Raw genomic sequence first — 16,364 nt, 5'->3', positions numbered from 1 at the left:
GCTGATCTTGACGGCGTTGTCGGCATAAAAGAAATTTGGTCCTGGTGGAATAAAGCCCGAGCTTGGGCTTGGGCTGTGAGCGTAACGCACACACCTCTCGAATAGCGTTAGTGATCAAGGCTCCGTAACAATTATAAAAGAGAAATAAGATTTATGGGCCTTCGGTGTGGTAGCACGTTGTGCCCACAGCATCAGGAAAAAAAATACTAGGATACAAGACACACTCCCAGTGTGTCACAACATGCAACTAACATGTATGACATTTCTGGACACTTGTACGGCGACTTTGGCATACTAGTAATGCAACTGCATATTACGAGTGATTTAACTGTTACCGACTAGTGTCATGATAAAAATTCAACTGGTTAACATCTAGCGCTTCACCGGTAGTACCATCCATCCATTTTCCTTGGCGGCTTATCCTCACAAGGGTCACGGGAGTGCTGGAGCCTATCCAAAGCTGTCGACGGGCAGGAGGCGGGCGGGGTACACCCCGAACTGGTCGCCGGCCAATCGCAGGGCACATTGAGACAAACAACAGTCACACTCACAATCACACCTAGGGCCAATTTGGGGTGTCCAATTAATGCTGCATGTTATCGTGATGTGGGAGGAAACCGGAGTGCCCGGAGAAAAGCCGCATAGGCACAGGGAGAACGTGCAAACTCCACGCAGGCAGGGCCGGAATCGGACCCAGGACCTCAGAACTGTGAGGCCAACGCTTTCCAGGTGACTCACCGTGCCTCTCTCTCGCTATAGATAGATATTGCTGTAACATGTATGACGTTTGGGTGTCACTGATGGTGTAGCGGTACACACGCCTGCCTTCGGTGCCGGAAGCGTGGGATCGATTCCCTCTCTGCGACGGTGTCGTCATCTGCCCTGCGACTGACTGGCGACCAGTTCAGGGCGTAGTCCGCCTATCGTTCGAAGCTCGCTAGGATAGGATCCAGTGTTCCCGCAACCCTTGTGAGGATAAGCTGCTTGGATAAAGACATGACATTTCTGGACGCTCGTACGATGTTTTGATGTACTGGTGATTCAAAACGGCAGTAGTTGACAAATGTGCGCTACTGTATGTGTCATAAAATTGTACTTGTTAACACCGGTCGTACTAGTAGTGTGCAAATGTCAGCTCGTGCGCAGTTTTGGCTCATTCCTCACATGAGGGACCCCGACGGGTGTGCGCTAATGACATAAAGTAGTGGGAAAAAAACTTTACTTCCCTGCCTGCCTGTTGTTCATTTGTGTTTTCCAAACGAAATAAAAATAAACGTTTATCGTCTGCGAGTGGCGTGACCCGAACGCAGTTTTGGTATTCAACAGCAATTAATAATAATTTCAATTACATGCTTTTTTTTGGCCGGAGGCGAAATGCATAAAGCAGCAAGAAAGTTTTACGGTTTCAAAAACACACCAACAAACTAGATAAGGCAGGTTGTAATTTCATAATTTCATAAGGAGCCAGGAGCAAGATAATCTCGTCCAGTGGGACTTTGCTTTGCTGTTAATGTTGTTTTTGTCTTGTACGTTCGATTTCGCAATCGGTGCCCTGTCGAATGTGTTTCTGAGTAATGTACTGAAACAATAAATCATCATGATCAACACTTCAACTTCACTATATTTCAGTTCCCAAATTTTTAAGCAAATTTTTTTTTTTTTTTTTTTTTTTACAGTAATACAAGTATTTTAAATGAAAGTTGCGCAATTGTCAGTGTAGTACCACATTGTGCCAGAACACGCCAGGCAGTAGTGAACTCTACAGTAATATTAATAAAAGAAGAAGTGGCAAAGAAGGTCCCCACTCGTTATGGAGCTCGTGCACCTACGTCACCGAAAGCACGTGACTGGCCATATTGACGGTCAAAGAAAGCGTTCTTCAATGCTAAGTAGGTCGGAGACGACGCGAAAATACGTCTTATAGCACGACACCCACAGTTTTGTCCGATACCGTTAAACATTTAGAAGGTGATAATAAACGAAGGTACGTGGAAAAACGAGAGACACTCGGCATAAAGGAACCATATTTAATGCCGAATTCAATGTTTTCGCCGATAAAAAAAGTGGACTGTTTACCCGCTTCAATGCTTCACCAGCTGAATGTGCATGTATTTTTAATATGAAATTGACAAGAGCGATATGTAATATAAATAGTGTTTCATCTAATATAACTAATAGCATGCATTTTTTTAGGCATTACATAGAAATGAAAACAAGTTGATGCACGGTGCCATGATTTAACTCACGCCCTTTTGACAAAAGCTTACTTTGGGTGTAGCTCGGAAATCGTCACACTCTTAATTCACCTTCAATACAGGATTATGAATTCAATTGTTATTATTTTCATCTTAATGGTAAATAATAATTGCGATTCTTGCTGATATGGTTTTCATCCGGATACGTGTCATTTTAGGGGATTTCCAGCTGTTGACGCGTAGCGACATCGCACCAGAAAGTGAAAATTCCGAGCGACATTGAAAGCCCCACAATTCCCTCCCTAGCCTGTGTGTTCGGTCGCGGGTCCAACAGAACGCAGAACCGCTGCTAGCATGGCAACAACTTGTCCCCCTTCAGCTCTCCTCTTCTCCGTTTAGTTAAAAAAAAAACAAAACAAAACGGTTCACTTCGACGAAGACACGCCGGAGAGTTGATTAAAACGCGTCGGGGGAGAAGTGCGTCATAATAGAGCTGTTTTTATTTTTTTAAAAGGTGGGGGGAAGTACAAGTAGTAGTAGTAGTAGTAGTAGTAGTACGTAGTGGTAGTAGTAGAGGGGGAAAGCTTGCTAACTAGTAACGCTAGCCAGATTTGGGAGATAAGGAACACAAGAGGTAAGTGAAATATGGAAATTGTGTTGAATTTGATATGAATGTTGTCTGTTTTTTTTTCTCTTCACCCCCCCCCCGCCAGGAACATTTCGAGTGCTGTACAACTTGGTAATTTCGTAAAGTTACCGCTAGCTCTACTTTTACGCTAGTACTAATAGTAGTAGTTGCCAAACTTGTGAAAAATGAATACATAAAAATAAAATAAATTACGGATAACAAGAAAAACGCAGTTGCCTCACTTCAACCCTTTTTTTTTTAACCATGACTTGAATGAACGAAAAACCAACATAATTAGCAATTTGAAAAATATCGTTACAAGTTGAGAATCCCTGAAATCATCGTCTTATAATTTTGCTCACGATATTATGTTATTGTATGTCGTGTTACATGTGTCTATGACATCGTAGCCTGTATTGCTCCGCATTCCGTATTACAAAATTACAAGTAACTCATTCATTGGCAGATTTCCCCAAGTTGCCAGCAGTTTTAGCACATTTGATTAATCTAAAAGTACCACAAAATGTTGTGTTCTGCGACAGACCTACCAAATGAAAAAAGTAGATTGTCCTCTTTCACCAGAAATACAGTATTTATTTTTTTGGGTTGCCCTTTATGCCTTTTAGTAATCATTAGTAGCCCATTGGTTAGTTCCACTGATTTCTGACCCAGAAGCGAACACAAGATGGTTTTGCGGCGCAGAACGGTGACGCAAATAATTGTTTTCGACACCTCATGCTCCAAACCAACAAAACAGCACCGAGAAGCAGATTTTGAGGGCAAAATAATCATTTATTTACATATAAACACCCAAGAGATGTGCTTACGCTGATGCTGCGATATGTCAAAAAGCTAGTTTTGTTGAATAATCAGTGTGATATTTATCGGCCAAGTATGTTAAAAAAAACATAGGCTGAAATCACTTTTGGCACTACAACAAATTATCCACTTACAATTCTGTTATCTCCGCAAATGTACATACACAATATAAAATGTGCAATAGTGGAGTGATACAGATCCAACTGAACCGTGCAAATCGTTAGCCTGATGGCATAGTTGCGTGCGTCATTTTTAATGTACTGTTACAAAACCTATAAAAAGAAAATACAAAAGGGCCTGTGATTTTTTTTTTTTTTTTTTTTTCTTCCCCCAAAATATTGAAATATGACTAAGGGAACTACAGTATTTTGTCAGGGTAACAAAATGATGCAGTGTTACAGCGAAGAATAAGTAACGCAGCACGTTCCCTCCCACCTTGTTCTGTCAAGTTGTATCCAATTTATCGGCCAGGACTTGGACTGAGTGCATGCAGTGAATTTGTGGGGACGATGTGATGGAAGCTGAAATATCCTCTGGTGTTGTCACATTGCATTGGGGCTTACTACAGTGCAGTAGTTAGTTCCTACATAGCATGACGCGGCCAATCTCATCAAATGGCTGCACTGTGTGGCTGAATTAATAGGCAACGTTTGAGTAATACAATAGAATTTCTGTAGAAATTGTTTGTGAATGCAGAAAAAGATGAAGCTGAGCAGCTGTGGAACAAATTGAAATGTTGAAATGTCGAATGCACGACTTGAACTTGGAGTGGTTTGAATCGGTCAAGGAATGTAGTCGGTGAATATTAAATCACTCTTAAATTTGAAGATTTCAGTATGATTAGTGTGTCATGTCTGGAATGTGGTGATAATTGGAACGTGGGAAACCGAAAGTGAATTACAAAAAAAATGTACACCTCCCCATTGTTCACCTATGAAAGGTGCTATTACGTTATAACGTGATATGCTTCACATTATAATGTGGATGTTTCTTGTTAGAACATGTTTCATGTTGTAATGTGGTTAATTGCACGTTATTACGTGAATCATTTCATGTTGTAACATAATTCATTTCACATTATAACATGAAACAAATCACGGTGTAGCCTAATAAGTTCTATGTTATAACCTGAAAAGTTGGCGTCAACTTGTTGCGACCCTGTGGACACTCACATCCTTCCGAGGTCGCCACACCAAAAAAAAAAAGAAAAAAAAGGTCGATTTCACGTTATAACGTGATATGTTTTATGTTATAATGTGGATCTTTCATGTTATGACATGATATGGTTCACGTTGTACAGAGATTAATTGCACGTTACAATGTGACTCATTTCATGTTGTAACATAATTCATTTCACATTATAACATGAAACGTTTCATGTTATAACGTGAAATGAACCACATTATGACGTAAATTATCGCATTATAACATGAAACATATCACGGTAAAACCTAATCAATTCTACGCTAAAATCTGAAAAGTTTGCGTCAACTTGTTGCGACCCTGTGGTCACTCAGATCCTTCCAAGGTGGCATGCATCTCATTGAGTGTTGCACAAAAGGTAGGTCTGGTGAGCTTTTTACCGAGTCGTGGCGCGCCCGAAGATTGCCTCTTACGCATGTGGTAATGTAGTAGAACATGGAGTAGAACCGGAAGTAATTGCCTCTTGGGGAGCGGCCTGAAGAGAGGTGAAATGTATTTATTTATAATTTTTTACGTTATAACATGAAACGAATCACGTTATAACGTAGAACATATCATGTTATAACATGAAGGTTTCACACTATAACATGAAATGCGTTACGTTATAACTTGAAATTTTTCACGTAATGAAATGATTCACATTGTAACGTGTAATCAACCACATTATAACGTGAAACATATCATGTCATAACATGAAACATCCACATTATAACGTAAACCATATCACGTTACAACGTTATAGTGACATTTTTTTTTCTTGGGGTGTAGCAGCAATACGCTTCCGTATTCACCAGATAATTCATTTAAAAAAACTTTTTCACCATTAACATGAGCCATAGACAGTAAAACAATTCAAATAGAAATGATAAAGTTGACGTTTTTATTGACATAATTCACATTATTTTTACTGACCTTCCTGCTACAACGCCAGGGGGGTCCCCTGCATTCCAATTTTAGAACCAGTGCTTCACATTTTGAGGCAGACAAATTCATTTGTACGGTTTGTTTAAAAAAAATATATATATATATACTCCAAGGCGGCATATTCCATTGCCGTGTAATTGGATCACAATTTCGCCATCCCATTACGCGCGGGATCACAGGTCGCAGGTGCGCCGATCCACTTTGAGCCAAATTAGATTAAACGTGAACTTTAAGCACCTGTGAGGTACTCTCATCAAGCCCCGGTTGAGGTTTGAAGTCACCGTTTCTCTTTTCTACTCCGGTGAGACAAAAACCGTCTTTTATACCGACTCACGCATGAGTGAGATTGGTTAACGAGTAATTCAGGATTTTTTTTTCTTCTTTAAAAATGATTTTTCATCCATGAAAAACCCTGAAAAAAACCAAACGTTTTGCTCATGGGGCGATTGAACTCTTTGTGTAGACGTAGACTACCGTCCACCTCGAATGTAGATCTGTAAATACAAAAGTGTGCATGATGCTAGCACAACAAAACAACGGCAGTCGTACATATCACAACCACATCAAGATTTATGAAGTTAGTGTGATAAGAAAAGTGCTGAATGTCACTTACCTTATATTATATTCTCTCATAATCATGTTTTATGAATTTTTTTATACAGTGGTATTTTTCCTAAAACACGCAAAACATTAAAAAGTCACAGTAAAATATTTTTTTTTTTGGGGGGGGGCTGGAAAGTTTCATCCATCCATCCATCCATTTTTTTTCTTTGGTGCTTATCCTCACGAGGGTCACAGTCAGTGCTGGAGCTGTCAACGGGCAGGGGGCGGGGTACACCGTGAACTGGGTGCCAGCTAATCTCAGGGACACGGAGACAGACAAGACCTAGGGGCAATTTAGAGTGTCCAATTAATGTTGCATGTTTTTGGGATGTGGAAGTATACCGCAGTGCCCGGAGAAAATCCCCGCAGGCACGGAGAGAACATGCAAAACTCCATACAGGCGGGGCCGGAATTGGACCCGGGTCCTCAGAACTGTGAGGCCAACGCTTTACAAGCTGATCCACCGTGCCTAGAAAGTTTCAATCACTGGTAATTTCAATCTGGAAAATTCACGCGTAAAATGAGGGACGAGCCTGTTCACAGAACGATTTGAACTCTCGTAGTGCGGCGCCAGTAAAAAGTTCACAGTCATGAACGAATTTGGGTGTTCACGCACGCATCCCGTGACCTGGATCTCGGTAGTTTGGATTAATCTGCACGTGTTGACTCTTTTTCGCAGCTCACGTCCAGGCCATGGCCTCAACCGAGGAATGGGAGTGACGTGACACGTCTCGAGCTAGCGTCATGCTTTTCTGCTGATACGACGACGACGGATGCTCGCGACAATGGACGAGTCGGTGCTGTTGGATTTGCTGGAGTGCCCCGTGTGCCTGGAGCGCCTGGACGCTTCTGCCAAGGTCCTGCCCTGTCAGCACACCTTCTGCCGCCGCTGCCTGCAGGGCATCGTGGGCTCCCGCGGCGAACTGCGCTGCCCGGAGTGCCGCACGCTGGTGGAGTGCAGCGTGGACGAGCTGCCCAGCAACATCCTGCTGGTGCGCCTGCTGGACGGCATCAAGCAGAGGCCGCGCAGGGCCGCGCCCGTAGCCGCCAACGGCAGCGGCGGGGCCGCGGCCAGGGCGCACGGCGGCGGAACCCGCGGTGAGCAGGGTGCGCCTGGAGCACAACCTCAGCGGGCCCAAGCGAAGAGCACTCTTGTCCGGGTGAGTACTGAAACATTCGCTCGTTCACTACTCCATCATTGCTTAAAAAGAGTAAGCTTGCAAAAGTTTTGAAGATTTGAGAAGAGGGGTGAAATGTATTTGTTTGTATTGTATGTGTTATTATTTTCAACGTTATAACATGAAACCAATCACGTTATAACGTAGAGCATATCATGTTATAACATGAAGGTTTCACGCTATAACATGAATTCGTTATAACTTGAAATTTTTCACGTTATGAAACGATTCACATTATAACGTGTAATTAACCACATTATAATGTGAAACATATCATGTTATAATGTGAAACATCCACATTATGACGTGAAACATTATAGCGACCATTTTTTTTTGTTCTTGTTTTTGGGGTATAGCGGCAATACGCTTCCGTATTCACCAGATAATTCATTTGAAAAACCTTTTTCACCATTCACATGAGCCGTTTTGCGTTGGAGGTCGAAATGTGAACGTTAGATCCATTTTTATTTCCATTTCTTACTTGGCAGCAGTGGGCAAATCTTTGGGCTTTGTGCGATGTGTGAATCTTTCTACATGTGGGGATGTGGCCTCGAGGTAAGAATCCTAAGCAAGAAAGCCCAGACTTTCCTCTTCAGGGGGATCCAAATGTATAATTCATTCAAAGTTTGAATTGTCCATCTGTCCATTTTCTATAATGCTTATCCTAGTTATATATAATTCATTTTAATAAATAAACGATTTGACAGAATAGATGTAACATTGTTATTACACATTTCTTTAAATTTCCCTATTACAGGTAATGGATCCAAAGCCCAACCCCGAATAGCAAATTAATTCATAATTTTTTGATGTTGTGTCTGCTCCAAATTTGGCAAGACTTCGGTCCGACAAAGGAGGCGCAGCAGAGCTGAGCGCCGCCACTTTATCTCGCCCCTCCCGCTAACTTTCATTCACAAATCTTAACACGCCTCCCGTTTGATTTGTGATTGTAGAAGCAAGTTGGCGAATGAGCACGTGTGTCGGTGGAACTTCCCCGTTCTGGATTGCGACCAAGAAGTTTGGTTGAACAAACAACTTGTTTTTTTTTTCGGGGTGTGTTTATGGCCTGAAAATGATCGTTCGTTATCTGAATTAAAGAAACGACAATACAATAAATATCATCCATGGTGTAGGCAGTATTTTCCCTCAAATTAAAAAAAAAAAAAATATATATATATATATATATTATATATATATATATATATATATATATATATATACTTTCTGACTTTTTTGCCACAAGACAGAAATTTAGGAATGTTAGGCTGTATTTTCCCTCAAATTAAAAAAAAATAAATATATATATACTTTCTGACCTTTTTGCCACAAGACAGAAATTTAGGAATATTAGGCATTATTTTACCTCAAATTAAAAAAAGAAAAAAAAAACTTTCTGACTTTTTTGCCACATGACAGAATTTTAGGAATATATAAAATTTTTTTTTTTTATTAATGGAGGATAGGTTCCGCCCCTAAAAAATTCCAATAATAGGTGAATTCACAAATTCTGAACTGTGAGCTTATATTCACCCACTGTATTATATTTGTATTTGATCATTTTCTTAAATAAATAAAATTATGAATTTAAAAAGAATTATTAACACTGCATAAATTAGCTAATTATTTAATAATGATAAAGGATAAAATTGGTCAGGCAGGGTAGATAAAGAAAGGGAGCGGGCTACGCATGCACGTGGAAAACACCCAAAACTCCACAAAGGAACGCTGGAGCTAATATGATATGATATCATCGCAATTATCGTCAGTCTTCCATTTGTCAAACATACAGAGGGCCAAAGTTAATTTTTCAAGGAAGAAAAAAGTATTACATAAGGTCACTGATGGTGTAGTTGTACAAACGCCTGCCTTTGAGTCGATTCCCGCTCAGTGACTGTGTCGATATCTGCCCTGCGACTGACTGGCGACCAGTTCAGGGTGTAGTCCGCCTTTCGCCCGAAGCTAGCTGGGCTAGGCTCCATCTTTCCCATGATCCTTGTAAGGATAAGCGGCTTGGATAATGCGTGGATATTACATAAGACGTGAAACATCCATGCTGTTTGTTGTCACTTTTAGATGATGGCGCAGAACCAGGAGGCAGAAGCGCTCATGGCCACATGGCCCATCGTGCCGCCCTGCGCTGAAACAATACAGCGCAAATCTGTGCGGATTAAAAGCGGCGCGTTGCTTTGCCGCGGATTAACTGCGATCAGAGTGAAATGGAAAGCAGCCGGTTGACTAACGGACGTGGTTAAGATCAGTTAATGATTGAACACATGAGCTTTACTGCTTTCTGCACCAGGCAACAGACCTTCCCTTTAATGAGATTTTTTTTCTTTCTCCTGCTTGTCTTGCACTCGAGGTCCATTCAACGTTGCTGTTTGTCAACGTACTCGAGAGACTCGGGGCGGGACCCGAGGGGCGCCTGCGTTATCTGCGCTTGTAAAATACACTCTGTGAAACTGAGACATTCTTGGAGCCTGTTTGCAGAATTACTCAACCAGATGAGAGATTTTTTTCACCCAAATCAACAAAATAATATCTGAGTGCACACGAATGTACCTTGAATAGTTCAGTGGAATTACACATGGAGTTCATTTTGTCAACATGTTCCTTTTCTAATTCTTATGCCGACGCCTTGCTAGGTATTCTGAAGTTTTACGAAATCTTTTGAGATTTGCTGAAGTCTCACAAGATTAACTAAAGTCTCATGAGATTTGAGGCAGAAAAATGTCATGTCGTATGTTCGTCTGTTTTGGGAGTTTTACAAGCGTCGTGGGATATTCTGGTGTTGTGGGATTTGCCAAAGTCTCTCGCGATACTGTATGCAAAGTCTTATGAGATATATGCTAAAGTCTCACAATACTTGCCAACACCCTGTAAGTTATTCTTATGTCATATGCAGAATTTTTATGGGTTTTGCCGAAGTTTTATAAGATGTTCTAGTTTTGCTCACACGTACTAAAGTTTTTCAAGATATTCTCAAATCTCACAAGACTCGCCAATACCCTGCAAGGTATTCTTAGGTCTCACAACATATGCTGAAATCTCATTAGTTTTGCCGAAGTTTCACATGACATTCTAGTCTTGTCACATGTACTAAAGTTTTTCAAGATATTCCAAAGTCTTACAATAGATGCCAACCCCTTCCAAGGCTGAAGTCTCAGGGCAACTTTGCTGAAGTCTCACAAGTTTTACTCAAGTCTCAAGAGATCTGAGTTGGCAAAGCAAATCTCACGCAGGTGTTGTGAGATTCATGAGGTATGCTGAAATGCCACTAAATTTTTCAAAACTCATGAGAAAAGCGGACATTTTGCAAGGTTTTCAGAGTTCAGCGTACATATGTGAGGGAGAGATTTGAGCTGTGACATTGCCCTCAGACTACCTGTAATATTTGGAAATTTGATTTTTTTTTTAATTTACTTTTTTCGAATTCCTTGTATACAAATACAGTGGTACCCTTGACTTACTAGTATACCAATTTACGAGTTTCCGAGTTAGTCTGTCCCTCGGTTGGTGTTGTTGGGAGTCAAAATTTGCGGCAATACGCCAATTGTAGATAGCAACGACACACACTTGTTCATCCGAGTACTTGACCGCCATTGTTGCACACAAGCAGTTAGCTGTCCATCGTCATCGTGACAGATTTTTGTTGCGTCTAGCGATACGCAAATCGCGGAAACATAGACATTTGGAAGCGATTTTTTTTTTTTTTCCGCGTTCCACAGATTAGTTTGCATGAAGGAGAAGATACAATGGAGTTATCGAAAAAAACGGGAACTAAAGATTCTTGCAAATGTACGACGTCCAGATCTGAACGAAGCTCAAGTACACAAGGCAAATGGTTATTTGAAAGTCGTTTCTGATCATTTTGTAAGCGGTAAGCGTGTATTTCTAGTGTCCAGGGGAGTCTTTTAAATCCTTCGAAAGTACGTCGTTGTGGAGACTATACGGATCGATATCTTCACAGAGTTTTATCTTTTGTACATATCTAGCTTCGGCGACATCATTGAATGAATTAAAGTTGGGAGAAAACATTCTCCGCTCGGTGCTTACACATGGGTCTGTGGACGTTGCCATGGTGATGTCGTCTGCAACGCCTGGCGACGATTATCATGTGATTGGAACCCAAGGATAGGGAGTACCACAACATCCGCCGCAAACAAATTGGTATGGGGGTAAACTCAGTTGCAAGCTCTACATAAAGTCATTGACGATTGTAATTAGGGATATTGGTACTGAAGCGCTGCATCCAAAAGTGAAAATAAATTCCATGCGCTCTCATCATCTTTATGAGGGCCCTTGCAGTTTGGACTCACTTTTTTTTTTACGACATTCAAACCACAGTAGATTCCGATGGGAACTGTATTTTGGGTTTCTGGTCTGCATCCGAGTTGTAGTTTACCCACCTGCCCAAAAAGAACAGGGGGGGGGGGTGAAATTAAGTTAAAGCAGACGAAGGGATGAGAATATGGAAACATATTAAATCTTGGTGGGAGTTTTAACCAAACACAGCTTGGCAGTCTGGACATAGAAAGTAGGATGATTTTTACAATCCATGTTGCCGAGGAGCCAAGTGTTTTTTTTGTGTTTTTAATTGTTCTCTTATCCAACATATAATTAGATCCCATTCATTAAATCAGTAAATAAATTACCGAACTATGTTGTTACATTTCCAAGCACATTTGCTATTACTTGTTTTTCAGAGTGTAGATCAACCGATGTCATGTTAATGTCTTAATCTTGATCACAACTAACTCCAGATGTAAATGTTATTCCATTACACGAGAACCAAAACAAAAAGAAAAGTAAAATTGAAGGGCCCGTTGTTGGAAGCAACTCTAACCTGCACGTAAAACGGAGGATAAGTTTGATGAAAAGATGTCAAGGCCCCGTGTAAAGTCATTAGAATGTCAACACGCTGATAATAGATCGTCCCGGCCAGAGATCAGAGGCCGTCCTGTAAATTGCTACTGCGCGGCCCGCCTTGCTGGCTACAGTATCGGCTCTATTCATTCGTGGTCCTTTCAAAGCTTGTTTGGGCTTTTGGGAATTTCCCTCAGCTCCGTAAAACCCAGTCTCGGCGGACCTCTCTCATGCTTTCAGGGTGTGTTGACATTTGACGTGTTTCGGCCCGAGTGCTTTGGTAGTGCGCTTTCGTTTGATGAGGTGTGAACGCTCTCATCCAGCTATCAAAACAAACTCAACGAGTAAAGTAATAAACAGCGTTATTTCATTTTTTTTGGCGGGGAGGAGGGGGGGGGGGGGGCGCTCGAGTTTTGTTGCACAATGTACACCGCGGACTCCATTCAGGGTGTGTTAAGGTGCTGATGATTCCATTAGAAACAATAAAGGTGCTTTTTCCACCAAACGATTTGGATTTGGAGCATTTGGATCAGGTAAACCCAGCCTTAGCCGCTACGGAAATAGTGTGACTACATCCTTTACCCCTGAGATGGTATATGTAAAATGTCCGTCACAAAGATTTCTCCATTTAGTCTTTATTTATCCAGGAATGGCAGTTGAGAACAGATTCTCATTTGCAATGCCGACTTGACACCAGGCTAAAAGAAAGCAAAATAAAAATATACATAGATAAGAAACTGTAGAGTGTGATGGGGTTACGTAATACATTAGATTACATCACAGTGCAGGGTGAATTAAAGGGTTAAAACAGGTGTGGCAATCGTGTACAGTATCGATCACATACTTTATGAATGATGTTGGGATGAATGAGGTGAATTTTGCTATTTGTTGGAGAGTGTTCCAGTTGTTTGATGCAGAAAATTGAAAATGTACTACGGATGGAAAGAAAGAGGTTAATGCATCTGCCGGAATGGAGAGGAAAGCATGAGGACAATTTAAAGAAGGTGACCACAGCAATTTAAGTAATTCATTTCATTCGGACGGAATATATTGGGTATGTCTCTGTTGACCGATCAGCAGGAAACGGCGTGGCTAGCTCTGGACTTTACAAGCATACCGAACCACACCGCTATGGCTAAAGTGTAGCAAAAAGTGCAAAGTTCAGGTATTTTGCGAACCTTTACAATGGAAATGCAAAAAAAAAAAAAAAAAAGCCATACAAATTAAACCAGACCAGATGGCTAGATGGAAACGAGGCTAGATTAGGCCCTTGTTTAAACAGTTTTGCTTTATTATTTACCCACGACTGTCATGTGAAACGTACCATGCGTCACTTTGTCTTTCCCGTCAACCAAATGACAGTCCTTGGCTTGTTGGTGGTTTTTACGTGATTGTCGCGCAGATGGTTTTTTTATCTGTCTGTTCGTCCGTCGTGAGGCGTTCTACTAATGACAGACAAAAGCCGTGCCGTGCAGGTGTGAGATCTTTGCGACATGAAAAGGCCGTGATCAAAGCCGACGCCGATTGGCCGCTCTGATCCCCCGTACCTCCCCACCCCGCGGATCGGTGCTCCATGGGGTCTTGAGCGCTTGACTAACCCCGCTCGACACCCTTAGCCTCACTTCTTTATTGTCGAATGGCCGAATATGTACGCCTGGAAATGAAGCCCAAACCTTTTTGTACAGCCGCGAGGGCAGAGCTGCCTGACAAATTCACGACAGGGTTTTGTCTCGAGTTCCCTTCTAATCTTACTGCCTAGCCCACACCAGTGGGTGGAATGACTGGTAACGGAAGCCAATAGGTGTTAAGTAATGGCATCGTGACCAAAAGGGACAAATGTTTAGTGCAAAGTCATCTTTGCGCTCTCCTATCTCCTGGGTTGCGCCAGTTGTTTGACACTCTTTTCTGGCATTTGCTTTGACTTTGTTTCGGGGTGGGGGGAGGTTTAGCGGGTGGTCTCCTGGAACCCTTCAAAGTCCACACACGGGTTGATGACTCACATCTCACAGTGCTTGGTAACATGGATGTTTTGACTTCCCCTTGCTCCAATTGCCTCAAACAACTGCATTTTTTTTTTTTTAAATTCGTCTTGCCAATTTGGATTAAGAACAGAGGGAGTGGCAGGCAATGTGAAAAGCCATTTGGTGCTATCTTGGAGTCAGAGGTCGGGGTTCAAGAGTCATTGTAGTCATGTGTTGTCAGAGTCAGAGTGACGGGGGGAGGGTTTAATGGCAGGGTTTTGTGTGAATGTCCTCCATGATCATTATCGTACCACTGGTGAATTGAGTCTTTACTCAGATACCAGAAACAACAGTTTGCTGATTGGGTTGATTAACTTGACCACAAAGATTTCCTCGTTTCCATCAGCTGAATACAATGCCAAACGACAACGGCTTTGCCCCATTTAAAGGAGGGACAGATCAAGCTACAACCGGCACGGGAATAAGCTTGCCTCATTTTAAACAGCGGTCTTGGCATTTTGAGTCCACAGAGACCAGAAATTTCTTTGGCTGGGTTTTGAAGCGTATGCTGCCAACACTTCTTCTTTTCCTTTCGGCTTGTCCCGTTGGGGTTCGCCACAGCGTGTCATTGAAGATGAACGCATATTTGTTTGGCACAGTTTTACGCCGGATGCCCTTCCTGACGTAACCCCTCTGCATTTTAGCCGGGGAGAGAATCTTTCAGCATCTGGTACTCCCATCCAAGTACTAACCAGGGCCGAACCCGCTGAGCTTCCGAGATCCGACGAGATCGGGCGTTCTCGGCGTAGCACGGCCCTAAGCTGCTGCCAACACTCCACGTCTTAAAACAGACTTTACAGCGCAAACATCGGGTGTGTCTCCCTTTCTTTCTTCAGTCATTAGCTTTGTCTGTCTTTGTGTTGGAATCTAAAAATGATCACAAAATGTGAGGTAGACAAATCCTAGAACCGGGCCAGTTTGGCCATTTCTCCCGTTGTCTGATCAACAAAGGCCTCAGTAAAGTCATTCAACACAATGACAAGAGATTGTAACTGCAAAGTAGCGACCAAAAATATAAAATCTACTAGCCTCGGTGACCCGTGGCTCAGTGCTGTATCTCTCACAGGTTAGTTTTGGTACTATGGGAAACTTCAAGTCTGGGAAAGGAGACCCGCAATTGTTGGTTAAGTTACATGTGTTGTGCTTTTCGGGCCATCTGGAGTACACCGCACAGTACAAGACCGTTTTAAAAATTAGATGTTACAAATTGGCACACATGTGCGTAAGTGCACATCTTCGGTTTGGGACACGCCGTGTCCTTGACACAATGGCAACGTTTCTTTCATATGAATCCCCAATCAGAGACCGATCGTGGTCACGGGCGTTCCGGCTGCAGATATTCACTGCATCGGTCGCAGCTGCTCGGGATGTTCTACTCTGTCAAAGTGATGGGTGACCTTCTTGTGTTTCTGTCATTGTTAATAAGACAAAAAAAAAAAAAAAAAAATGGACTTGACCTGTGGCACGGGGATGTTGTTACTTTTCCTCAGCGTACTTGCCGCGAACACGTGGAGGCTCTTAATTCATTCGATTCTTTTCAGCTACTGCTGGTCTTTTGCCTGGTCCTCATTTGTTGATGGGGAAACAGGAAAATATTTGCCTCCACGCCGTCATCGGGCCCCCGTCTCGTGTAATTGAAAGCCTTTCAGAAAAAGTTTGTTTTTCATTTTAAAGGCCGCTCGTACATACGCGCGCATCAAACAAACGGGATGCCGGACGGCGGATTTTGTTTCCCTGTTATTTTTTGTCATTCAGTCGTTGATTTATACCCCGGGCGAAAAAGAATGTTTATATGTTTTTCTTACGCGGAGGTTCTCATTAAAATTCTTGCACGCCTCCCTCATCTGAGGTCGATGAGTCACGCCGGCCCGCTTTGATGACGTCACCCCGTTGTAGAAGCCTTCCCTCGTGGCCGGCTGGCTGACCTCCG

The 16,364-nt window shown here is 42.2% G+C and overlaps 1 protein-coding gene across 2 annotated transcripts in view; it reads left to right on the top strand.

The window, feature by feature from the left end:
• The first annotated feature begins 2,504 nt into the window (after positions 1-2,504).
• Positions 2,505-16,364, top strand: part of sh3rf1 (SH3 domain containing ring finger 1) — a 49,763-nt gene continuing 35,903 nt past the window's right edge. For both annotated transcript variants that reach the window (XM_061825795.1, XM_061825796.1), the window contains exons 1-2: positions 2,505-2,829; positions 7,052-7,532. In XM_061825795.1, the coding sequence (XP_061681779.1) occupies positions 7,146-7,532 (387 nt within the window). In that variant the 5' untranslated portion in view covers positions 2,505-2,829; positions 7,052-7,145. The remainder of the gene's footprint in view (positions 2,830-7,051; positions 7,533-16,364) is intronic.

The sequence above is a fragment of the Syngnathoides biaculeatus genome, chromosome 7 (genome assembly GCF_019802595.1).
Source record: "Syngnathoides biaculeatus isolate LvHL_M chromosome 7, ASM1980259v1, whole genome shotgun sequence".
NCBI classification, from domain to species: domain Eukaryota; kingdom Metazoa; phylum Chordata; class Actinopteri; order Syngnathiformes; family Syngnathidae; genus Syngnathoides; species Syngnathoides biaculeatus.
The sequence above is the reverse complement of the archived record's forward strand: the minus strand, read 5'-3'. Positions and strand labels throughout refer to the sequence as shown.